Raw genomic sequence first — 23,700 nt, 5'->3', positions numbered from 1 at the left:
ATGACACGGTTTATTAGTGCTGACTTTTTGGGCCCCCAACAACGTGTAGGCACTCCCAACGGATACAAGGCCAGCATCCTCCTCGAAGAGTTGAAGGAAGCCTACGGGCTGCAGTATACGACTCAGGGCATCAACATTGGCCAGAATATTCAAAAGGAGCCTTGGTTTACGGCCATTAACCCCAACGGCCGCATTCCTGCCATTGTCGATCACGACCACGGCGGCTTGGCCGTGTTTGAGGGCAACGCAATCTTGTCGTACCTGTCTCGCAGGTATGATACGGACCGGCTCCTCTCCTTTGCTCCGGACGATGATGATTATACACGTGCAGAGTCTTGGATAGGCTGGCAGCACGGTGGCCTGGGCCCCATGCAGGGGCAAGCCAACCACTTTGTGAGAGCTGCCAAGGACAAGATTGCCTACGGAATGCAGCGCTATGTTGGTGAAACAGAACGGCTGTACGGCATCCTCGACGCCCGCCTCAGGGACCGGGACTACGTCGTGGGGCCGGGACGGGGCAAGTATAGCATTGCCGACATTGCTCTCTTGGGGTGGGCCAACGCCCTCGGAGGCACCACCATTCCCATCCATCAATTCCCGTCTGTCCAAGCATGGCTGGCGCGTTGTTGGGAGCGTCCGGCCGTGCAGAGGGGGTTTCGGGTCCCTTCTGCGCCGGCGTCGTCGGCCCTCCAGCCCCAGGAAGGCGAGGCTGCCCAGCAGGCAAAGGAGCTCAAGCAATTGGTTGACGAGGCCAAGAAGCAATACGGCTATGTCTACTCGTCGCCATAATGAGAAGACGGCAGGCATGTATGGTGGTGGTGGTGGTGGCAGTAGGCATCCGCCATGACAAGTAATTGCGGGCAGATTATCACCCGCGGTACCGACCGGCCGCCATTTCGTCGCCCCCGTCATGTCATGACTGAGGCCTCGGGGACTTTGTTGGCACGTAGCTGCCGGTTAGTACGTACATGTATAGTGAGAACACTCTGTTTGGTTCGTTTGCGAATTCCTTGCGGTATGCGCTGGTGACGCGCATGCAATGCAATACACTACGTACGGAGTTGCTAGCAGCAGCAGCAGCAGCAGCAGCAGCAATACCACTACGTAGTCAGCATCAGGAGCGTCAGGACTCGGGACAGCAAACGACCCGAGGCAAGGCGCCGGCGCGCAGGCACCCGGCAAGTCTGGAAGTCTGGAACTCGTCGATCCCGGTCCGATCGTGGCCACAGGCACAGGCAGGACTGACTCGACTGGCTGATGGGGGTGGCGTGCAAGGGGCACCGCACCTACTCTGCAACGTGCTTGCTGGCGGTCCTGCTCGGCCTGCTCTTGGTCGTCATCGTCCGTCTTACCTGCGTGTGACGAAAGCCACCTTGGCACGTTCCCTTGCGCCAGCCACATGGCCAACGTGGATGGTTCGTCTCGTCTCGTCTCGTCTCGTCTCGTCTCGCCTCGTCCGTCCGTGTGGACATGGGGAGGCTCCGCGGACAGGAATTGCGTTTTGGGACGGGCCCAGCGCGAATGCGAGTCGGAGCGTCGGGCGCTCGTTGGGAGTGGCTGCCTGCTGCTCTGCTGCTCTGCTGCTCTGCTGCTCTGCCGCTCTGCCGCTCTGCTGCTCTGCTGCTCTGCCGCTCTGCTGCTCTGCTGCTCTGCCGCTCTGCCGCTTGGTAGATGGGATGCGATACCCTGGGATGCCGTGGCGGGCGGGCGCCGTTGTGTCCAAGATGCTTGCTGGCGGCATCGGGCGATGGATGTATGGACGGACGCACGTGCGCTCGAGGTGTTAAGACGTGTTTGTCTTTCCTTTGTTCCATGTGCCCGCCCGCCATGTATACATGTATATGTGTATATATATATATATATATTCCGGGACGGCACGGGGATGAGACTCGCGCGTGCGTCCGGGGCGAGTCGCGTCGTCAAGTAGACAGTCGCGGTCCCTCCGTCACCGAAAATACCACACCATACAGTCCCTTAACGCCTGCACCGGTCTGCCCGTCTCCTCTCGCCTTTGCGGGTGCAGAAATACAAATACATTCCGTCGAGCCTAACCTGCGAGTCGCGTCGTCAAGTAGACAGTCACGGTCCCTCCGTCACCGAAAATACCACACCATACAGTCCCTTAACGCCTGCACCGGTCTGCCCGTCTCCTCTCGCCTTTGCGGGTGCAGAAATACAAATACATTCCGTCGAGCCTAACCTAGATGTACACCGTACCCGTCCGCAATTCACCGTTCCTCCTCGCCTCCGAACCGTCCCTCTCTCCGATGCATAGATGCCGACGTGACGCGCAAAAAGACACCAGGCGCAAACTCAAGATGTATTCCCCCCCCCCCCCCCCGCCTCCCCTCCCCTCCCCTACCATACCCTACCATACCTTACCATACCCTGCTTGCAAACGCCCAAACTCCGTCATCTGCCCCTTGCCATGAGCCATAAGAGGAAGCCCGTGTTCTCAGCACCGGGCGGTCAAGGCGAACCTCGGTCCCATCATGGCCCAGCTGGAGGACAAGACTTGGCACGTAGCCACGGTCCAATGCTCGGCTCCAATTCCGATGACTGCCCCTTTTGCCGCCCAGAGCTTGCCCATCATACACACCCAAACCATACGACTCCATATCGACAATACCATCGTCAGACCTCAGACCTGGAGTTGCCTCGAGGTCCGCGAAAAGCATTCAAGCGCCAGTGATTCATGGTTCCTTGCAGGCAACCGCTCCCGTCTCCTGCCCGGGGGGGAGAAGCCCCAGTGACACCATCGAGGCAGCGGCAACCAATGGGTATAAACAATGCCACATGCTCCCGTCCAGTGTCGTCCCTTGTTTCTCGCATGACACACAAGGTCTCCTCTCTTGTGTAAAATGCGCCAATATAGTATCCGTAAAAGAAAACCACTCGCTGGCCCGTGGACCTGGGCCATGACCTTGTTTCCCTAAAATTCGCCGTAACAAATGCAAATCGGTCGTTTCTTGTGTTACAAATGCCTCATGAAACATGCTCTGGGTGCATTTTTCTCTAGCCGGGTTCTCCCCCCTTTCACTCCGGAACTCCATCTTGATTCGTCCGTCACATGTTGGACACGGCTTGCGAGTTGTCCACGACATTGTCGGACAAATTGATGAGGAGCTGGGCAAGGCACCGCTTGGTCGCGGCGTCGTCTCTCAAGACAGACGAAAAGGTGGCGTCTCGAAGGGGCTCTGGTAGGCACTGACGGAGAGCCTCCCGGGCTCGGGCATTGTCGCTGAGTCTGCATACACATTGCCGTTGGTCAGCCGACTGCGCTCTCGGAATGTTGAGACAATTTCTTCTTCGTTACTGACCTGAGGAAGCATCGAACGACGTGCTTGAGGAGGCGCGCAGTCTGAGACTCGACAAGCTGAGCAACCATGTTGCTGAGGACAGTGCCCACGGCATAGAAGCGCTCATAGGTGGCGCAGATGTAGTTGAGACCATTGTCGTCCAACAGGATCTTCTGAACGATGAAAATGGCAACAGTCTTGCTAAGCTCTGAGCCGGTCTCCATGATCCGAAGGCACAGGGGGATGATCTCGGTGGTGAGGAGAAAATTGATGACATCTGAAGAGTCGTTCTTGACCAGGGCACCAATAACCCCCAGGGAAGTGAGTCGCAGGTATTCAAACGGCCGGGACTTGGACGTTGTGTTTAGAAATGGGTACAGGAACAGAGGGATATGCGCTATTATACACGGTGTCAGCTCCGTCGTTCAATGACGGGGCCCTCCTTGCAGATGTGAACTGACCGTTAAGAAACAGGGTCCGGGTATCGTTATGCGACGCAACGCACTGGAGGAGTGCCAGAGCATTGCAAACGCGATTTGAAGCAGCAGCGGTAAGTTGCGACGGGCTCAGAAGAGTGTAGACGGATATGATTTCCTGCAGGAGAGACGTCATGACGCCTATATGACCGGGTCAGTTAGTATAGTTCATCATCCCTTGGGCGAGCGGACATCAATCATTTCAGCCTCGGGACAAGACGTACCGAACGAGTGCCACAAGATGAGAGCTAGTTCGGGGACCTGTTCTCTCTTCTTGCTCAGCTCCAGCAGAGCCGCCTCCCTCGTGGTCTCACTTAATAAGTCCGCAATATATGCCATTGTGCGCCGATTATCCTCCGACATGTTCTCGTGACCGGCATCCTGGGCATGAGCACCTCCCATGTTGCCACCGGCGCCGCCAGTAGAATGATTGCCAGCCATACGGTTGAAGTGCGATTGCTGCTGCTGCTGCTGCTGCTGCTGCTGCTGTTGTTGTTGTTGCTGCTGCTGTTGCTGCTGCTGTTGTTGAGCGACAGACACATGACCCGGCTGGTGGTGCGACGGCTGGTGGTGCATCCAGCTGGAGTCGCCCTGGTGGTTGTATTGATGGTGTGCATAAGCGTGCGTCGAAGACATCATCTTGGGCAACCAGGCAGAGTCGAGACGAGTATGTGTGCCCACTTCAATATGCCGTTTCGGAATAGGTTCGACGATGTCGGATATCGCGCGCAGAGTGATCACTGATCAGGTCAGGGAGCCCAGGGTGTTGAGCCCACTGCGGCGCCAGAGGGACGAAAGCGCTTGCGGCGAGTAGATGACCTCGAAACAAGAGTCGTCGGAGACAGGCTCGCCGGTCTCGCAGAGACAGGTTTATGTGTCGTGAGGGGTAGGAGAGGGCCGGAGAGCTGTTTGCTGATACTGGCAGCGAAAGGGCAAGGACAGCAAAGACGGCAGCAGCTCAATGCGCGTATTGGGTCGTGCGACAAACAGGCTGCACGGCCGGGAGGCACGAAGGAAGGCAGACGCGACGCAGAGCTCGGCAGGCTCCTGGTGACGCGGTGGTTGTTTGAGGCTGGTCGTGATGTGGTGGTGTCGCTGTCTTCGTTGTTCGTGCTCGGTCGGACTGCGCTCGCTCCACCGCCTTTGAGTTTGGCTGCGGCTCCGCTTGGTGGTTGATGGCCGAACCGATTGAGGAGCCAGGAGGAAGGAGCCAGGAGCGAAGAGCCAAGGCCCAAGAGGAAGGAGCAAGAACGACCACCAAGAAAGTCTATGGTCCAGCGCTGAGCGCTGAGCCCCTCTGGTGCACGGACCAGGAAGAACGGAGAACGGCTGTCCTGACTCCTCCTGACCAATCAACAGCCAGCCAGGCCCGCGTCGACGTGCGTCGAGGGAAAACCCTCGCTCAGCCTCGCTCGTTGCGATCCACGTCCTGAGTCACACAGCCTGCTTTTTCATCATCAATCATCGTCATCGTCACACACAGCATACGCATCCGGACCAGGCTCGTAATCAGATCAGGCCACAAAGCAACTTCATGCCAGCACCCAATCAACTCAGTTGTGTCATTACCCATGTTGCTGCTCTCCTATGTAACTACCATATATGCTGTCTGAATCAAAACCCAATGCCAGAAAAACAAGACGAAACGAAACGAAACGAAACGAAAGCCCCCCCCACCGCCCCAAAGAGCCAGTCTAGCTCTGGGGTGCCGCAAATGTGCTCTCCACCCCAGTTGTTGCTTCTGGTGCTCTCAGAATCCTGCCAATATAAAGTAAACACGCAGGAGAGAAAAGAATATTACACGATGAATCGTTTGCAACGCTCAATATGCCCTTATACAAACATGATGCTCGCATTATTGTTTTGTAGATGATGTGCCGTCCGAGACCACGGTGTCGTAATGGCCCCTGGGAAAATAAAAAGAACTTGTGTCCGGTGCTCCGTCACTACTCACGGGCTTGAACATCTTCAATCTTCCCATTCCTCAGCTGTGTGACCAGTGTGACGAGCAATACAGCAAAAAGTCGGTCACGGTTGCGTTCAGCAGACTCGCGCCCTCCCCAGCCCCTGCAAACGAACGCCTGAATGGGTTGCGACGTCATCGGTCCTGGTTACAGGGTAGTACTTGTAGCCTTATGATTTCACTTTGGCGCGTGCATCTATAGCCGCAGATCCCGTAGAATCTGGTCTGCCATATTCTTGAACTGCCACGTGTTGCCTGTCATCCGTTTGAACTGGATTCCATGCAGTGACAAGAGAGGTACCTTCACAATGAAGATTTCGAATTCCAGCACCATGCTCTCGCCGAGGTCACTTTGGACCTGGGTGCTTGTTTCGCCTGGGACTCGCCTCGTAGTGCCGCCATTTCGTCGAGGGATGCTATCCACCGACGTCTCCGAGTTGGAGTAGCTGCGATCTCGGTCAGAGCGGTCTCTTTCTCGGTCTGGTCGACCGGGAGTTCGGGGAGTTTGGGGTTGGCGTTGTTCCCGTTCTAGGTCTCGAATCTCCTCACGGTCATCGTTCCGCATCAAGCCACCAAAGCTGAACCGGCGTCGATGGCCCGAAGCTTGACCAGGACTGGTGGGAGGGTCATGTACCTTGTTCAAATCGATACTTGGCGTGTGTCGACAGAAAAAGCCTCCCTTGATCTCCGCGAATCCAACGTTCAATTGCTTGAGAACGCGCTTAATATCGGCTCGGATTGCCGGTACCGACTTGCCAGATGTCGTCGATACACTGAACAGCCCCTTCAGGAATACTGGCTTGGCCAGTTCAGCGCTGTCAAGTCGATCCGTAGACACGCCACTTTGATCTGGTTCAAAGTCTGTCTCCTCAGGCACGTCAGCTTCCTGAACTCCTTCACGTCTCATGCGACGACGTTGGACGCTCTCTCGGCGGGCATGGCTCAGTGATTTCGTCCTCATTGAGACCGATCTGGAGTGGCCGTGGGTTCGCCGTGACGACCCTGATTGGTCATTTGACATGGATTGATCAGAGCTACTGGTGGCAGCGGCCTCCTTGGGTAGTCTACCGCCCTGGCGACGACGCATTTCCGCCGAGTTGACACTGGTAGAACGTCCCAGACCTGACATTCGACTGCCCCTCGTGCCGGGGGCGGACAGTGGAGGGCTGAGTAGCGCACCATGATGAGGTTGGCTGCTTCCTGACCGAATCGGTGGGACCGGAGGTTCATCACGATCCCGTCTGCCACGGCGAATACTGAAGCTCTTTTTGGGAGTTGCAGGCGCTGGTGCTGGATCGGATGGAGAGTGAACTTGCACCATGGGAGGATGAGAACGGTCCTTGTCGAGTCGCTCAGGTTCTCTGCGCTTTCGTGTGCTGAACCTTCGAAGCAGTCCAGCCGCAGTGCCCTCCTTCTTTTGCAGCTGTTCCACCTTGGACTCCGCAGGGGGAGGTGGTGGAGCATGTCCATGCTGTCTCGCTGACTCTGGTGCATCGTCTTCACCATGAGTACGGGCACGAGGCCTTGACCGTCCACCGGTGGGCCTTTCGCCAGGCATCTCGTACGCAGTTGCGTTGGTATGAGCCGCCTGAGGAGGCGCAAGCTCTGGCATGGCGTCGGCGCCTTTGTCACGATCTCTGTAGTCTCGATCTCGATGATCCCTCTCCCTCTCCCTCTCCCTCTCCCGTTCTCGAGTCCTCTCCTTCTCCTTCTCCTTCTCATGAGAACCGCTTGAGCTGACAGGGGCTTGCTGCGCTGGCTCACGATCTTGCTTCTCCTTGACCAGGTAATATATGGAGAGCAGCGGACTAAAGGCGTATAGAGGATCATGGCCAAGCTGCAAGGTATCGCTGCTTAGGCCAGTCAGTGTGTCTCTGCTGTTGGAAGAATTCCGTCTCTTGTAGAAATCGAATCCAAAGCCTCTCCTCCTCTCGGCGTCTTTGGCAGGAGGGGGTGGGGCTTCTCGTTCCCGTTGGTACAACTTGACAGCATGTTGGTAGTCCTCGGAGTCGATAATTTTGCTTAGTTGAGCCCGGATAGCTTCAGGGGAACCAAAGTTGAATCCTTGCATGGCATGGATGACGTCCGGGTCCAAGGGATGCGTCAATGGTTCGCGGGAAGGAAGATAATTGTCCGGAGGTCCATAAAAACCTTTTGTCATCCAAGGATGGTTCATGACTTCTTGCATGGTTGCGCGTTGCTTGGGATCGGTCACCAACATGCGGGACATGAGATGTTTGCATTCTAAAGAGAGAGAAAAAAAAAGAGGAAAGGATGAACAAAAAGGTCAGCCACTTTGCAACCGTGCAGGGAAAATCGCAAGGCATGTTTCCACGTAGACAGATGTGCATGGGGATAATGGTAATGACTCACCGCTTGAAAGCCAAGTAGGGTAATCTACCAGACCCTTCTTAATCTTGGCATGAAGAGCAGGCATGCTCTGGTCGTCGAATGGCACCTTACCACAGACGAGGACGTAAAGCACAATGCCAAAGCTCCACACATCGACCTCGGGACCTGTGTATGCTCTGGCCTGCAAGAGCTCCGGAGCAGCAAAATACAAGCTGCCACAAAAGGTCTTGAGGTGGCCACGGGGCGAGAAGAGATTACTGAGACCAAAATCAATGATTTTGATGTCGCCGGTTTTGCTAATCAAGATGTTTTCGATTTTGAGGTCGCGATGAACTATGCTATTTCGGTGGCAGTAGTCTAGTGCACTGGCGATTTGGCGACTGAACTTGCGGGCTTGTTTCTCCTTCAGCTTGCCGTGCGAGATGATGTAGTCGAGCATCTGGCCGCCATTGACGTACTCGAACAGCATGTACCAGTGGTAGTTGGTGCGAACGACGTCTCTCATGCCGCAGATGTGGGGATGATTCAGGAGAGTGACAATGGCGGCTTCGCGGGCGGTTCGAATTTCCTTGGACTGGTCCGCTCGCTCCTTGTCTGCACGGCTCTGGTGTTCTTCGGTCGAGCCTCGAGGGACTATTTTGCAAGCAACCTGTGGAGCGGGAAAAGGAAGACAAGAAAGATTAGAGCAATGTAATCTGATTTAAAGGGGCGGTGGTGAATGTCCGACGAGGTGCATCCAACGACAAGGCAAGAAGTGACGAGATAGGACGACCCAGGGACATGTAGGGCAGGGACGGAACATGGACAAGACCGGTATGGGAAAAATATAAACTAAAACTGAGGTTTGATCACGAACCTGTTCGCTGCCGTCTTCTTTGCGGGCAAGCTTGACTTTGCCCATGCTACCTGCGCCGATAGTCTTGCCAAGGATCCATTTCCCCGACTGGGTGGGAACAGTGGTGCGCGATCTGTTCTGTTTGGTGGCAGTGTGTGACTGATGGTGAGGATCGGGGGCGGCATATGAGGCGGCATGGCAGGGAGGGGTAGCAGAAGAACCGCCATTGTTTGTAGCGACGGCAGAGGGAGCCATCCCGACCGACGGATGAGGTTGGTGATGGTGTCGTCGAGAGGAGGAGCGGGTGCTGGCCCGGCGAGCAGCCTGCTGGGACGAGGAGACGGAAGGGGATGCGTACTCGGCGGCGGCGTCAGCGCCCCTTGTCGAGGCTGGGAGCGACGTGCGGTCTCTGCTGGAGCTGCGCTTCGAATGAGAAGAATAAGATGCTAGGTGCGCGGTCTCGCAGTCATGATGGGGGAGGATATCCTGGACGGGGCGAGAGGGCGGGGACGCCGCGGACGATGCAGACGCGCGGCGGTGATGACGACGCTGAGGTTGGAGATGCTGATGCTGATGCTGATGCTGATGGGGATGGGGATGGCTCTGGCGGTGCTGGTGCCGGTGCTGGGAGTTTGTGCTGGTGGAGGAGGAGGAGGAGGCGGAGGAGGCGGCGATGGTGGTGACGGCGGTGGAGCGGGCAGCAGCAGCGCTGTTATCCCTGGCGCTGGCAGCACTGTGACGCTGGCCTGGGCGACGCTGGCTGTTGTTGTTGGGCGCTGTGGAGCCTGACCCTGGGGCTGCTGGTCTTGGCAGCGAGGAAGCAGTAGCAGTACCAGGACTGGCGGGATTAGTGGCGGCGAAGGCTGAGGCTCCCGACGATGGGGACAGAGGGGGCCGAGAGGAGCGCGCAGGCGCAGCAATCGCAGCACCGCTGCCGGTAACAGGAGATGCTGGAGCGGTTGCTGGTGGTGACGAGGAATAGGAGCGTGCTGAATGCCGGGATCGCCCCGCCGTGGACCTGGTGGATGGGGACCGGGACGGGGTCAGGACCAGCCCATTCACTCCATGTCGGCCATGGGCATTGAAATGGGCATTGGCGTTGGCATTGGCGCTGCGAGACGACGACGGCGACACTGAGGAGCGGCGATGGTGTGTGGCCATGGCGGCCGCAGGGAGCAGGCAGGTCAGTCAACCAGTCGACGAGTGGAGGCGTGCGTCTGTTTGGTGATGCGACTACTAATCGTCAATCGTAGCAGCGAGGAGGGGAGACGCGTTACCGCCTTGGCAGACAGGGCGAGGGGAAAAAGTCAGAGAAGAAGAGGGAAAAAAAAAAAAACCCAAACAAAATTTCACTGCAAAACTCGTGAAACGACCACAGACAATGAACAGAATAAAAAAAAAAAACAAAGAAAAAACAACTGGATTTCTCTGGGATGATGGCTCCAAACTCAACTCAATGCGACAGGACGCATCGAGCGAGCGAGCATGATTCAAGGCGTCGGCGGATGGGCGCAGGGGGGCCTGCTGCGTACTTTTTTATGAAGTACCAATCGATGCGAAATAAAAGTCGACCAGACGTCACCACGGGCGCGATGCATTAATTTCAATGGTGATGCAATCGCAGTCATACGTACATGTACGTACTGCACATGACGTCCCAAGTTGTTAGGAACAATGTCTTGGTCAATCCGATGTGCCACCGATTGATTCAAGCTGTGAATATCCGGCTTTGGCGCCGATGTCAATTGTTTCAACGTCGACTCTTGAAATTGATGTTGATTGAAGGGCGGGACGGAGTACCTACTTAAGGTAAGTATCCAGGTACTTAGGTAAGTATAAGTACTCATGTACTTTAAGAAGTACTTACTTAAAGTATGTGTGTACTGGAGCGGGCCGCCGGATATCGCGCAGGCTGGGGGCTGGGCCGCCGAGTGGAACACTACTTAAGTACTCAAGTACCTTTAGTACGTACGGAGTACTCCTTGGGAGTCTAGGACCTCGGCACGTATCCCGACCAGTGGTCAGTTGAGGCGCCGCCGGGGGAAAGTGCCAGGGGTCCTGGTCAGCCAGCGCGGGAGTGGTCAAGTCGGAATGCTGCTGGGTAGCGGGAATAAAACGCCGATGATGAAGATCAAACGTTGTTGATGTGGGAGCGAAGGGCCGAAGGCTGAGACAGCCAGACACACGAGAAAGAATTGACAAACACAAACACGGATCAATCAACACTAATAAGTAACCCGTCTCGTCTCGTTGCGGCGTTGTCAACTGGTCCATGCGAAGGGCCAAGACATTGGCCGGTCCTTGGTTCTTGTCAAGCACAGAGCATGTGCATCAATTGATCCGTGTCCATGTCCGTGGGCGGTCATCGCTGACGTGTGAATACTCGTGCCCCGTCAACACTCGTTCTTGGCTTGTTTATTTGTTCCCTCTTCTGCTTCCTTTGTCCTGCTGGACATTGGCTGTATTGGGGACTTCATGCTGCATGCACGGAGTGGCTGTACCCGGTCATGCTTGTAGGCACGTACTCCGTACCTACCTCTCAATTTCTTGGCAGGTGCCTGATACAACACGCTTGGACGTTCCTTTCTGGGTGACTGAGAACCTACACAGGTACATTTGACACAAGTACTCAAATACCAGGTCTACCTACAGGTGCACACATACATGCCTAAGTACCTACTACTCTTACCCAAGTTCCATACTTGCATTGGTTAAGTACCTAAGTAAGTAGCAATGAGGACAGTGTTGGGGCCTGCCTGCCACCACGTCTGCCGGCTCCAGGCCCTTGCGTCATCCTACAACAAGTACAATAAGCCCCTTGGACTCAACCCACCGCGCCGGCATGTCGACAGAGTCATCGTCTCGCCATCGTGGCGGCTCCTGGTGAATTATCTGCAGTTTGACCGCGTGGGTTACACGAAAAATATCCTCCGTCACGAGCGTCGGCGGCCAACAATTCGACATGTCATCTGTACCGTCAATGCTATCTTGAGCAAGTCGGGCAGCGCTGGAGGCTTGAGGCAGGTACAGGTCGACGTACGGAGTACGGAGTAGGCCAACGCTTCGGGCGCCACTGTACACTGCCTGCCAGCCAAGTACGTACGCTTATCGATAAGCCGCATTCCCCTGTTCGGCACATTGATCCGTCACATCATCCGTCCTCTCGTATTTTTAATAAGCGCCCAATTGAGCCTCCAAGGCCATGACACCACAACGACCAAACCTGACGCAGTTTTCATGGCCCAGGAGCTGTCATGTCGTATAAGCGCTCTCGGTCGACGTTTGAGGCAGACCTTGACGCTCCGTATGCCCTGTTTGGCACGCCTCTGCCCCATGAGTCCGACCCGCGCGACCATGGCTCATATTTACCCTTGTGGAAACAAGACGTGAGGGATGAGAAGGGCAGAAGACGGCTCCATGGCGCCTTTACAGGTGGCTGGAGCGCAGGGTACGTGCTGATCGAGGTGTAGCCAAGTTGTGCCACTTTGGAAACTAACAATTCATCTCACAGCTACTTCAATACCGTAGGCTCCAAGGAAGGGTGGACACCGTCTACCTTTGTCTCCAGCCGCTCCAGCCGTCGCAAAGATGAAGACGACACGAAATCGACCACAATGCAACAAAAGGCAGAGGCGTACATGGACGAGGAAGATCTGGAGGATGCAGCCGAAGCGCAGCAGCTCCAGACTTCGCGCGCCTTCGCAGGCCTGGGTTCGTCCACCCAGGATGAAATCCGCGCCGTCGGGCTCATGGGACTATTCAAACCGCCCGGAGACACAAAGGGACTGCATCTGTTACGCAGAATGGGCTGGAAAGATGGCCAGGGAATCGGCCCCAAGATTCGACGTGGTGCCAGGCTCGACGTCGGAAAGAGTGGTGGTGCCGGGTTGGACGACCAGACGTACCTGTTTGCTCCAGATGATGCTCAAATGATAAAGTTTGTTCGAAAAACGGATCGGATGGGCCTAGGACACCAGGGGGGCACGAGGTTGCAGAGCCTGGAAAAGACGGGCGATTCGGACCAGGACAATGACGATGACGACACGCTGGGCAAGAGCGACCGGCCCTCTTTGTTTTCTGCGGGGAAAAAGGAAGTGAAATTCCAACGGGGCGCTTTCGGTGTCGGTGTGCTCAATGACACTGGCTCGGATGAAGAAGATCCGTATGACATTGGACCCAAGATTAGGTACAATCGTGTCATGGGAGGGGACAAGAAAAAGGAGAAGAAGAGGAAGAAAACCACGGCTGCAGTGAATCCGTCTCTTCAGAAGGCGCCAGTATTTCTGTCAAAGACGGTCAGGGCTGGAAACAACCTCCGTCGATGTCATGATGGCAGGCTCCCACTGCACGGCTTCGTCCTGGCAAAAGTTGTCGAGGACTTGGCAGCTGCTCTGTCACAATACGCACCACCCCCCGTTCCCGTGGGCTGGAAATCATCAAAAGATCCGCTGAACGTGGGGGATTCTTCCAAATACACTTCCACTGCCGATGCCGCCAAAGTATCCACCATGGACCCGAGATCTCGAGCGGTCCTTCTTGGTGAGAATGCCCTCCCGGGGAAATCCGTCTTTGACTTCATATCTTCCTCGTCAAGAGATAAGCTAGCTGCTCTGTCTGGGAATCAGAGTCTCCCTCCCGGGTTGGGCCAACTCCCCGAAGGCCACAGACCATTGTCAGAAGACGAAAAACGCCAGGCATTATGGAATCAAATTCCGAAATTGGATCAAACGACGGCGGCGGCGGCCCTATCACGCAGCCCGGCTGGACCATATGCAGACGATGAGGTGAAGCGTGCCAGATACAGAAAATACTTGGTTTCACAGGCGAACCATGGACAAGATCCGCCGGACAAAGCGCCGGGAGCAACGGAAGAGGACTATGTTCGAGAAATGAATGAATTCTACAATTGCGCAAGGATCTTCAAACCAATGACTGGCTTCATGGCGTCAAGATTCACTACCTCGAAGACTGTGCTTCATTCATCATCCAACAACAGCCAGAAAGGCGATGACAAGACGAGTACGGACTTGTTGTCAAAACCCGAACCAAAGAGCAGAGATGCCGCCGAAGAAGCCGCCATGGTAGGCATGTTTGGACGCATGACGCGCTCCGTTGAAGAATTTTATCCGACAAGGCTTCTTTGTAAGAGGTTCAACGTACGCGCTCCCGCGCATGCTGTACCGGATCGCGAAGCAGACAATGCCGCCTCGACAGCAAACAGGAGCGATAATTGGACGGCACCAACGCAATGGTCCAAGTCTGATCCGAATACCCCTGTTTCAGCACCTCGAGCTTTGGAAGCACCGACGTCATCAGGGACGGCAACGCCAGTTCAGCAACTAGTAGAGGTGAATCCAGAGAAGAATGACGCCGTTGAAGGGAAGGCAGCCAATGCCGATGTGTTAAGGGCAATATTTGGAGACAGTGATAGTGAGTAGTTGAGTTGACTGACGTATTATAACCATCTGGTATGTTTCATCCACAACTTCTGTTTCGTACCAAATGCTCACATTATCGAAGCTATGCATGGAACTCTGCTGTCGCGCCGGCTGCCGCAGAGAGGCCTACAGGACAGGAACATTGATAGACACCACATGATGGTTCGCACGACACTGAACCTGTTCGTGCTGATACTCGTGGCCCCGGATGTTTGACATGACAAGGGGTGGTATTCGGCACATTCTCGGTCAAGTAGCTAGTAGCCGGGCATGATGGCGACGAGCCCAAGCCATCCTCGTACTTTACTTGAATCGTATGCTGTCACATTTTCCCTCGGCGCACAGTGAGGCCACTCGATTTCAGCAATGGTGCGAAAGGAACCAGATTACGTATTACCGGACGGCGATTTCGGACTATAACTTTGTGGGCGGTGTCTCGGAGCTGCCCACTGGGGGGCTGTACAACACGATTCTGGAGGACTCGTTTCGTTGCGAGCGCACGTGTTTGAAGACGGCTCGTATAAAGCTCTTCGACCAAGCGAAGTTTGCACAATTTAATCCGTGGCACTTGGCTTGCTCTCGAGACGGCGCTGGTAGCGCCACGACTTTGCCCACCAAGGGCAGCCTGGCGTCTGCAGACCGATGGCGCGACACGTCGGTGAAGTTTACGGAGAATATGCAACCGAAAGCTGGGGAGACGGCGGACACGTCGGCGAAGCTGCGTTTGGGCAGCCAACCAACTTACACGTGGGAGTCGTATCGTCGTCCTGTTTGAGTCTGGTCGCGCAAGTGTGCAGCCACCACTCCGGCTGGCGGTTGACAAATCACAGCACAACCTCCCTGGAACTTCTATGGAACTACGGAGTAAGGGGGTGCGGATGTGGCTGTCGTCGATCCCACGACGATTCGTCCCGTTGGGGAGGCGGCGCTTCCTTCTCCACAGGGACTCACTCACGGGGTCGATGACACACGCTTGGGCTCTTCGGAACATGGCGACCGACGGACACGTTGTTGCCGTCCCCGCATTCATCCGCTCAGCATGCCTCGATGGCGCAAGTGGACAGAGCACTCGCAGTCTCCCACAACCTACGCGGTCCTTGGGTGCCCATTGCTATAGGTTTGCCGACAGGGACGGGGGGGAAACAGGAGGACAAGATCGGGAGACCAGGCGATTTGATATCGATCTTGCTGTGCTGCTTGGTTGAGGTGCCGTGCAGGAGAGGAGGCATTCTCCGACGCCAGCGGCCGTCCCCATCGGCAGCTCGATGCCGATTTGGGAGGGGTGGCTGACGAATTGCGCCCAGAAACAGACAACCTGTTGTTGCCTTGAAAAAAGTTCCCTTGGAAAGTTCGTAACGACGCCGAGGGGGCGTGGTGGCAGGGCGCGCGGCGCCGCCACGAGGAATGCTTGCACCGACGAGCCAGCGCCGGAACAACCATAGAAGCTTTCAGAGAAGAAGCAAACGAGACGGAGAGAGACTGAGCACCGGTATATGTGCCATCTCGCCGCCCGCGGTGGTCCATCTGCAAGTCGCGGGCCCTCGTCACAGCTTTGCTGCCGGCATGGAGAATTCCGAGCAAGTCGCAGAGCACAAGGCTCACCGTCACAACTCTCAGGGAATCGTACGGGATGACAAGGTCGAGCCGGCGGGCGCCGGCGCAGGAATCCCTCCCCGACTGCGAGGTCTTCACGACCCAGACGTCTCGTTCCAAGAATACCAACACTATGCTCGAATCACGCGTACCGAACAGGACGCGTTGCCCGAGCAAACGCACAAGAAGGGCCTTTTGCATTATCTGGTGCCGAATCTGCAAAGGCTGGAAACAGGGCCTGCCGAGGTGGCCGTCCGCTCAGATCTGAACACGTCGGATGTCGAGCAGCGCAGGCTGATTTCCGACGAGGAGTGGACAAACGCCTCGAGGGCCCTGAGGACGGCCGGGACGGGTGCGGTTTTCTACCTCATCACCACAGATATCCTAGGGCCCTTTGGCTTGCCCTATGCCTTTGCAACCACGGGCTGGGGGTGAGACGACGTAGCCGAGACTGAGACGAGACGAGAACGAGACGCGGCTGACGCGGGAACAAACAGGCCGGGTACTGCGCTCTACACCGTCTTTGGCGCCATGGCGGGTTTCTCTGGATATCTGCTGTGGGACTGCTTCATGGGTAAGTTGATCTCTCTCCAGACGTCTGCTCAGCTCGTGTCGTAACTCGACGTCCGACTCTAGGCCTCGACTCGTTCCAATTCCCCGTCAAGTCCTTTGGCGACATTGGGTTCCGCGTCTACGGGACGTGGTGCCGCCACCTGCTCAACAGCCTCCAGGCCATCCAGCTCATCTGCAACGTCGGCGCCATCATCATATCCAACGGCGAGGCGCTGTCGGAAGCCGCGCGGTTCAGGCTCTGCTACGCCATCTGCTGCCTGGTCTGGGCTCTTGCCGGCTTCGTGCTGGGCCAGATCCGCACCCTGCAACGGTTCGCCTGGCTTGCCAACGCCGCCGTCTTCATCAACCTCGTCATCATGTTCCTGACCATGGGCGCCGCCGCCCACTCGCCGCCGCTCTACTCGGCGTCGGCCTCGTCGGCAGGATACACCATCCGCCACTCGCTGGTGACGCCCGTCGGCGGAGTCTACCCCCCGGTCCAGCACAGCGCGGGCCTGCCTGACGAGAACAACTTCGCGGCCTCGCTCAACGGGGCCATGCAGGCCGTCTACTCGTACGGCGGCTGCATGATCTTCCCCGAGTTCATGTCCGAGGTCAGGCGCCCCAGAGACTTTCTCAAGGGCATGTGGTCCGCTCAGCTGTTCATCTACGTCTGCTACATGCTCTACGGACTCTTCATGTACGCCTACCAGGGCCAGTACGTGCAGACGCCCGCGTATCTCGGGATATCCGCCTACGGTCTGCAGACGGCAGGCAACTCCCTGGCCATTGTGTCTGCCCTGATTGCAGCCACGCTCTACGGAAACATTGGCATCAAAGGTATGGACCGACGCCCCGACGACGCCCTCCCTCCCTTGGGCCTCGGCCGTGCCGGGCGGCGGCCTGCCTCCCACACGCGACTGTTGCGCTGACACCGCGGCGGGTAGTGCTCTACAACAACATTTTCGTCGACTTCTTCAGGGCCCCGGCGCTGGAGACGAAGCACGGCAAGTACATTTGGATTGCCCTCGTCCCCGTCTACTGGTCCGTCGCGTACGTCATCGGGGCCGCGATTCCCGACTTTGCCGGCTTCACGGGCATCGTGGCCGCCGTCTGCATCCTGCAGTTCACCTACTCGTTCCCGCCGCTTCTGCACCTGGGATACCAGATCCAGAAGTCCGCCATGGAAGGCGAGGCCGGGTTCGACCCGAGAACGGGCGCGCTCGCGGTGCGCGACGGCGGCGCCCGGCGCTGTGTCCGCGGCTTCCTCGGGCCTCGCTGCTACCTCAACGTCTTCAACCTGCTGTACTTTGTCGGGGCCATGGCGCTGTGCGGCCTCGGCATATACGCTTCCGTCGAGAACCTGATCCAGATCTATGCGATTCCTCAGCTGAACGCCTTTGGGTGCAAGTCGCCGTTGGACGTCTCGGCGTAAAAGGGGGCCCGCACACGAAGACGAGAGGACACGACGAACGAGTCGGGGCCTGCGTCCAATGTCGCCGGTCATGCGTTGCAAAGGGATGATGCGGCTCGTGGCAGTACAGGGTGGGCCGGAAGCACATGATATTTTCCTGCACTTGTTTTCTTGTCTCGTTGTTCAATCTTGGCTCGCGTCTTTGGACACGGCGGCGGAAACAAACAGAGGTGGATTCTTTGCGCGCACGATATCGCTAGTACCAAATGTCTTTTTGAACAAGCAAAAAACACAATGCGGCTTGTGGTAATAAACGTCTCGTCAGAACATGCAAACCATTTTCCTAGCACGTTGATGCAGCAGAAATAGAGATGATGAGAGCCCAATATAATCCCGCCAGTGATACTTTTTTGTTTGAAAAAAAAAAAAAACGCAGTGCATCGGTAAAACGTGGAATCGTCGGCGCACGCTCCTCCTCCTCCTCCTCCACCTCCTCCTCTTGTCCCGCCGGCGTCCGTCCCGACCAGCAGAGCCGCCGGCCCGTCACGACTGCACCGGCCGGCGTCTGGTCGACGAGGCCGGATTGCCGGAGAGATGCTTGCCGCAGCGTCGGGGCCAGCCCGGCCTCGCCACGTAGCACTGCCTGACGGGACCCTCGGCGGCCGGGGGCAGGAACCTGTCCGCGACGGAGCAGTACTCGGAGCGGCGGTCGCGGACGCCCATCCAGCAGTACAAGTGGCGATGCAGCTCGCAGCGGTGGGCGCCGCAGTGGTGGCAGAATCCCGCGCCGCCGTCTGCGTCTCGCCCTCGCTCTCGCTCCCGCTCTCGCTCCCGCGGCTCCGGGGGCGACGACGGGGGCGCCGCCCGGCCGCGCGCCGACGGCTGGCGACTGGGCCGCAGGCGCCGACAGCTCAGGGGCACGGAGCCGTACAGGTGGCGGAGGACGGCGTAGAAGCGCCGGTTGGTCAGGCCGAGGCAGGCGCAGTCGATGGGGTCGAGCAGGTCGAAGATGTGGAAGATCAGCTCCGGCGGCAGGTTGGCCACGGCGGCAGCCGGGCCCGGGGAGCTGTCTCGGCGCCGCGCGTGGAGGGCGACATTGGGGACCGAGGCCGCGCGGCGGCGTCGCCGTGATGGCGACGGCGACGGCGATGGTCCGACAGGAGCCATGGGTGACGCCCTGGGACTGGGGGCTCGTCTCTGCGCAGTCTGGACGCGAGCCAGCGAGACGGGGCCCGATTCGAGGGAGAAGAGAAGAAGATGATGACCAGGATGGAGAGAGCGTTTGGAGAGGGCCGCGACGGCCGCGGCGGTTGTCCTCGACTCCTTGGATCCCGGTGTACGTATCACGTATCATGTACACATGAAACGTCAAACCCACCGCGCGACATGACACGTGGCGGCAGGACAAGACAAGACAAGACTCGACCTCGACCTCGACTGCCTCTTGTAACGACTCGAGAGCGGAAACCTGTCCCAACGGCAACAGGAGCGCCGGCGGTGGTACTGACGATGCATGGCGGCGGCAGGCGGGAGGGCAGGCCCGCGATGATGACGATGCTCAGTCGAGCCGCGGTGCCTGGGGAGTACCGACGACTCGGACTGCTGCAGAGGCGACGGCGTTGGTGTTTGCGAAACCAAAACACCACGCCGAGGCGAATCTTGCTCAGATCGAGAGTCACGGTGCAGCTGCAGAAGTGCGGCTGTGGCGAGTCTCCAAAGGCAAAAGTCTGCCTTTCCTCGGGGGACCCCCACGGCGATTCGTCGCCGCAGTCCAGACTCCAGAACCGGTGGCGTGATTTTCCGTCCTTGGCCGTGTACTCCGTATGGGTCTCAAGTCTAGACCTCGCGCTTTCGGGGTGGCTCATCCGGGCTCGTCTGGTGTCGCGAGACTCGTGCCATTGCCATTGTCCAGTCTTGCCGGGGAAGGTGCAACTGACTGTGCGGAAAACCAACACGCCAAGAACTCGCAGAGCGTCCGCGCAGGTCCATGTCTCGGCAACTCGAGACGTCAAGCAACCGTCAACTCTCTCGAGACTCTCCCGCTCGTCTCACCGGGAAAACGACCAGCACCACCCACGCTGCATTGTGCGGCACGCGCATCGACGCCACCGGGAGCTGGGAGCATTCCTCTCGAGTCTTTGTATCCAACGCGTCCGCCGAGTCGGCTATCTGCCGAGGTGTGGGTGTGGCCACCAGCGACCACAATGTGTACTCTGCCTCTTGGACCACGTCTTCACAACGGCTCCGGTTCTCTCTTTGCCCTTCCTCTTCCTTGTCTTTGTACCGGCGGGACGCCACCGCGCGCAGCAAGCCACCAACTTGTCGCGACAGAGTCTAGCCTTGGTCTTGGATGGCGTCAAGGACAGACACTGGCTCAGGTTGGCGGATGAGCCGCGACCGTTGTATGGCTCACTCGGCAACCCACTCCGATAGTTCCAGTCGAGCAACTGACCATGAGGCCATCTCAGCCATCGGTCGTCCGGCTCGCCTCGGAGCTGAGCTGAGCTGAGCTGGGCTGGGCTCGGCTGGGCTGGGCTGGGCTGGGGCCTCGAGCTCTATTTTGCCCATTTGCCATCGGGCATAAAAGGAACAGCTCGTTGACATTGACGCGAGGCCTTGCGCCCTGACCGAGCTCTTGGCCCCAGACTCCCGGCAACGATGCTGGGTCGAGGCCGCGTACAAGACGTCCCTTGATAAGCATCATGTGTCCTGCCGGCCGGTGCCGCCTCCCGAAGTAATCGACCACGGGGCCAGCGATACAATGCCATCACCGAATCATCAGGAAGACGCCAGCCCACCGTCCGGCAGCAACGGCGGGAGTGTTGCCGTCGGCATCGTGCTCGGTATTCTGGCCGGCATATTTGTCGTCCTGATCCTGTGCTCCAGGTATGCTGTGCCGTGCCTTGACTGGAGCCGTGAGCCCCTGACTCGCCCGTCTTGTTCTCGTCTTCCATTCTCGCCGACTTGGGCCATTGGCTAAGAGTACCATGGCAGGTTTTTGTGCAAGCACCGCGGCGCCAGCAGCCCCGAGGACGTGGAGGCCGGAAAACGCAAGAGAGTAGCCTCGCTCCTGAAGCTCGACGGCGTAGCGCCGAGCCGTGCCTACGGAAACGAGCAAGAAAAGGACAAGAAGCCCGAGCCGCCGACGACGTCGCGCTCCTGTTCCTTTGACGACGTGATAAGCTGGTAGGTCTCTCTCCCTGCCCCCTTCCCGTCTCCCTGCGTCCGCAAGGCAAGACAAGACAAGACAAGACAATCCACCCCTGAGCTCGGCATCCGTCACGACTCACGACCTGCGCTGACTCGCTTCCGCAGCGTCATCTGCCTCGACATCCTACAAGGCGAGGACATGGTCCGCCAGCTGCCGTGCCGCCACTACTTCCACTCCTCGTGCCTGGATACGTGGTACCTGCGACAGCACAGCACGTGCCCGCTTTGCAAGACGCCCTTTTTCCCCGAGTCGAAGAGCGAGGAACCAAAAGCCGCGGCCTCGGCCGAGTCTTCCCGTCGAGCGGCCAGTTCGCAGTCCCCATAGCGAGCCCTGATGTGTCGTTAGAGGAACGTTGTCGCCGTCGGGCATGGCGGCGGCGCTCAGAGCCTGTCGCATAGTCTATACATTCTAGCTCAACGAGTCGATCCATAAACATTCGCGGGAAAGCAAGCCACAGCGTATCAGTGCAGCGTGGTGCAGACGGAGCGGCGGCCAACCACTCAACTTGCATGTTTGATATGAACCAACCCGGCAGCTCCGTAAGCAGGACCAATGTCCGAACCCCCAAAGCTGGCATTCGCACCGTCGCACACGCTCCCGGCGTAAAGAGCTGAGCTCCCCTCGCCCTCGCCCTCGCCCTCGCCCTCCGTCGCCATCATGCCGTCGACTGGCCTCGCCGCGGGAGGCAACGGGCCCGGCTCGACAAGTTGACAACGGTCCTCGTCCATGTGCCGAACTCGCTCTCTGCCGGCCGCGTTGGCCGCGATGGCGTCTGTCGCCTCCGCCGGCTCGGCCGCACCCCCGAGCAGTCACGCCTTCTCAACCACCTGCGCGGCCAAGGCGTACACGTACAATCAACTCGCCGGATACGGACTCGTCCCCAGCGATGCCCGAGACAAGTTCGGAGACACCATCAGCCTCGGTTCGTCCATCGCCATGGCGTCCTGGTCCTGGAAGGGGTTCCGGTACGAGGGAAAGCTGTACGGGTTGCCAGATCGCGGCTGGAACACACAGGGAACGGTCAACTTCCAGCCGCGCATACACGAGTTCCTCGTCACCATGACGCCGGCTCCGAATGCCACCGCCGCCAGGCCCTCGGCCCCAAACGTCGCCCTCGCGTACCGGGACTCGATCCTGCTCGCCGGGCCCGATGGCGAGCCCACGACGGGCCTCGACGCCGACCAGACGTCGGGCCTGCGATATCCCCGTCTCCCGCTTCTGCCGGCGGCAACCTTTACCGGCGACGGCTTTGGCGGCGACGGGCCCCGACGAAAACGCGTCGCGCTCGATCCGGAAGCCCTGGTCCTCGCCGGAGACGGCGGCTTCTGGATCAGCGACGAGTACGGCCCGTACATCTACAAGTTTGACAGGAGCGGCAGGATGACTGCCGCCATCGCACCGCCAGATGCTCTCCTGCCCCTGAGGAACGGCACCACGAGGTGAGTCATCCAATCGTCCAACCTGGCCTGCCTCTGGAGAGTGTCCGGGTTGACAGACGCGAACCGGCCGGCAACGCGGCAGCTTCTCGTCCAACAACCCTCCGGCGTACGGTCCCGCCGGGCACAGGCAGTCTGTTCCGTCGAGCCCGACCCAAGGTCGCCAGAACAACCAGGGGTTCGAGGGGATGACGACCAGCCCAGACGGGACATCCCTATGGGTGCTTCTCCAGTCCGCCGCTCTCCAGGACGGCGGGACGAGCGCGTCGAGCCGTCGATACACGAGGCTGCTCCAGTACTCCGTGAAGAAATGCAACGGCATCAGCCAGACGGCCGTGTACGAGCGAGAGTACGTCGTGCCGCTGCCCACCTTCAAGGACGCGTCCGGCAAGACGGCGGTCGCGGCACAGTCGGAGATGCATTTCGTCTCAGACACGCAGTTCCTCTTCTTGCCGCGGGATTCCAACCACGGGCGTGGACTGCCCAGCTCCGAGTCGGCGTATCGACATGTCGACATTTTCGACCTCTCCAACGCCACCGACGTCGAGGGGCCGGCACGCGATGCCTTCAACGCATCGATTGCGAGCGCGGGTTCGTCCACATCCTGCCTGCCGCTGGCAAGACTGGCGTGAAGGCGTCGGCGTCTACTGACAACGGCAGCAGCTGGTGTCCTCGGGTCCGGCATCGCGCCCGCCACCGTCTGCCCTTTCGTCGACTTCAACCTCAATGCGCAGCTCGCCAGGTTCAACTTGCACAACGGCGGTCCCCAGGATGGCGGCCTGTTGAATGAGAAGTGGGAAGGCCTGGCTTTGGTCCCGGCCGGTGACCAAGATGAAGGGCGCCACGGGGATGAGTATTTTTTGTTCGCCTCCTCCGACAACGACTTTGTCACTCAAAACGGTGCGTCTTTTTATTCTTTCCTGCTGTTGAAAACACACGAGTGTTGATTCGTCACTGATCACAGAGCACCAGGTTTTGTAAACTTTGGCAAGACTTCCTTCTCGGATAGATCAGGATTCGATCTGGATAGCCAGATGCTGGTTTTTCGCATCACTCTTCCAAAGGGCAGCAGGCCGCTCGTGGGCTAGCTTTCTCTTTGCCGTCATCCATATTACATCCGTAGACTGTGTA

The 23,700-nt window shown here is 58.1% G+C and overlaps 8 protein-coding genes across 8 annotated transcripts; 5 read left to right on the top strand and 3 right to left on the bottom strand.

Moving 5' to 3' along the window:
* Nucleotides 1-789, top strand: MAM_02762 (glutathione S-transferase II; the record flags this gene model as incomplete). The annotated part of the gene is made up of 1 exon (XM_040821561.1): nucleotides 1-789. One exon carries the CDS (start codon nucleotides 1-3, stop codon nucleotides 787-789), a length of 789 nt encoding a protein of 262 aa, XP_040680130.1.
* A 2,277-nt stretch (nucleotides 790-3,066) lies between these two features.
* On the bottom strand, nucleotides 3,067-4,414 carry MAM_02761 (cell differentiation protein rcd1; the record flags this gene model as incomplete). Its single annotated transcript, XM_040821560.1, has 4 exons — nucleotides 3,067-3,247; nucleotides 3,321-3,696; nucleotides 3,761-3,916; nucleotides 4,000-4,414. 4 exons carry the CDS (start codon nucleotides 4,412-4,414, stop codon nucleotides 3,067-3,069), a joined length of 1,128 nt encoding a protein of 375 aa, XP_040680129.1.
* Nucleotides 4,415-5,934: 1,520 nt separating this feature from the next.
* Nucleotides 5,935-10,086, bottom strand: MAM_02760 (Serine/threonine-protein kinase domain protein; the record flags this gene model as incomplete). The annotated part of the gene is made up of 3 exons (XM_040821559.1): nucleotides 5,935-7,982; nucleotides 8,112-8,739; nucleotides 8,947-10,086. The coding sequence occupies 3 exons, from the start codon at nucleotides 10,084-10,086 to the stop codon at nucleotides 5,935-5,937; spliced, it is 3,816 nt and encodes a 1,271-aa protein (XP_040680128.1).
* A 2,093-nt stretch (nucleotides 10,087-12,179) lies between these two features.
* Nucleotides 12,180-14,363, top strand: MAM_02759 (DUF1604 domain protein; the record flags this gene model as incomplete). Its single annotated transcript, XM_040821558.1, has 2 exons — nucleotides 12,180-12,373; nucleotides 12,437-14,363. 2 exons carry the CDS (start codon nucleotides 12,180-12,182, stop codon nucleotides 14,361-14,363), a joined length of 2,121 nt encoding a protein of 706 aa, XP_040680127.1.
* A 1,563-nt stretch (nucleotides 14,364-15,926) lies between these two features.
* Nucleotides 15,927-17,943, top strand: MAM_02758 (amino acid transporter; the record flags this gene model as incomplete). Its single annotated transcript, XM_040821557.1, has 4 exons — nucleotides 15,927-16,387; nucleotides 16,454-16,530; nucleotides 16,593-17,348; nucleotides 17,456-17,943. 4 exons carry the CDS (start codon nucleotides 15,927-15,929, stop codon nucleotides 17,941-17,943), a joined length of 1,782 nt encoding a protein of 593 aa, XP_040680126.1.
* A 522-nt stretch (nucleotides 17,944-18,465) lies between these two features.
* Nucleotides 18,466-19,089, bottom strand: MAM_02757 (F-box domain, Skp2-like protein; the record flags this gene model as incomplete). The annotated part of the gene is made up of 1 exon (XM_040821556.1): nucleotides 18,466-19,089. One exon carries the CDS (start codon nucleotides 19,087-19,089, stop codon nucleotides 18,466-18,468), a length of 624 nt encoding a protein of 207 aa, XP_040680125.1.
* Nucleotides 19,090-20,683: 1,594 nt separating this feature from the next.
* MAM_02756 (Zinc finger, RING/FYVE/PHD-type) lies at nucleotides 20,684-21,457 on the top strand (the record flags this gene model as incomplete). Its single annotated transcript, XM_040821555.1, has 3 exons — nucleotides 20,684-20,808; nucleotides 20,917-21,108; nucleotides 21,238-21,457. 3 exons carry the CDS (start codon nucleotides 20,684-20,686, stop codon nucleotides 21,455-21,457), a joined length of 537 nt encoding a protein of 178 aa, XP_040680124.1.
* A 441-nt stretch (nucleotides 21,458-21,898) lies between these two features.
* MAM_02755 (outer membrane autotransporter) lies at nucleotides 21,899-23,657 on the top strand (the record flags this gene model as incomplete). The annotated part of the gene is made up of 4 exons (XM_040821554.1): nucleotides 21,899-22,572; nucleotides 22,655-23,160; nucleotides 23,233-23,469; nucleotides 23,542-23,657. 4 exons carry the CDS (start codon nucleotides 21,899-21,901, stop codon nucleotides 23,655-23,657), a joined length of 1,533 nt encoding a protein of 510 aa, XP_040680123.1.
* Between the last annotated feature and the right edge of the window lie 43 nt (nucleotides 23,658-23,700).

The sequence above is a fragment of the Metarhizium album genome (genome assembly GCF_000804445.1).
Source record: "Metarhizium album ARSEF 1941 chromosome Unknown scaffold_5, whole genome shotgun sequence".
NCBI classification, from domain to species: Eukaryota; Fungi; Ascomycota; class Sordariomycetes; order Hypocreales; family Clavicipitaceae; genus Metarhizium; species Metarhizium album.
Note: the sequence above shows the minus strand (reverse complement) of the source record. Positions and strands in the feature narration are given on the sequence as shown.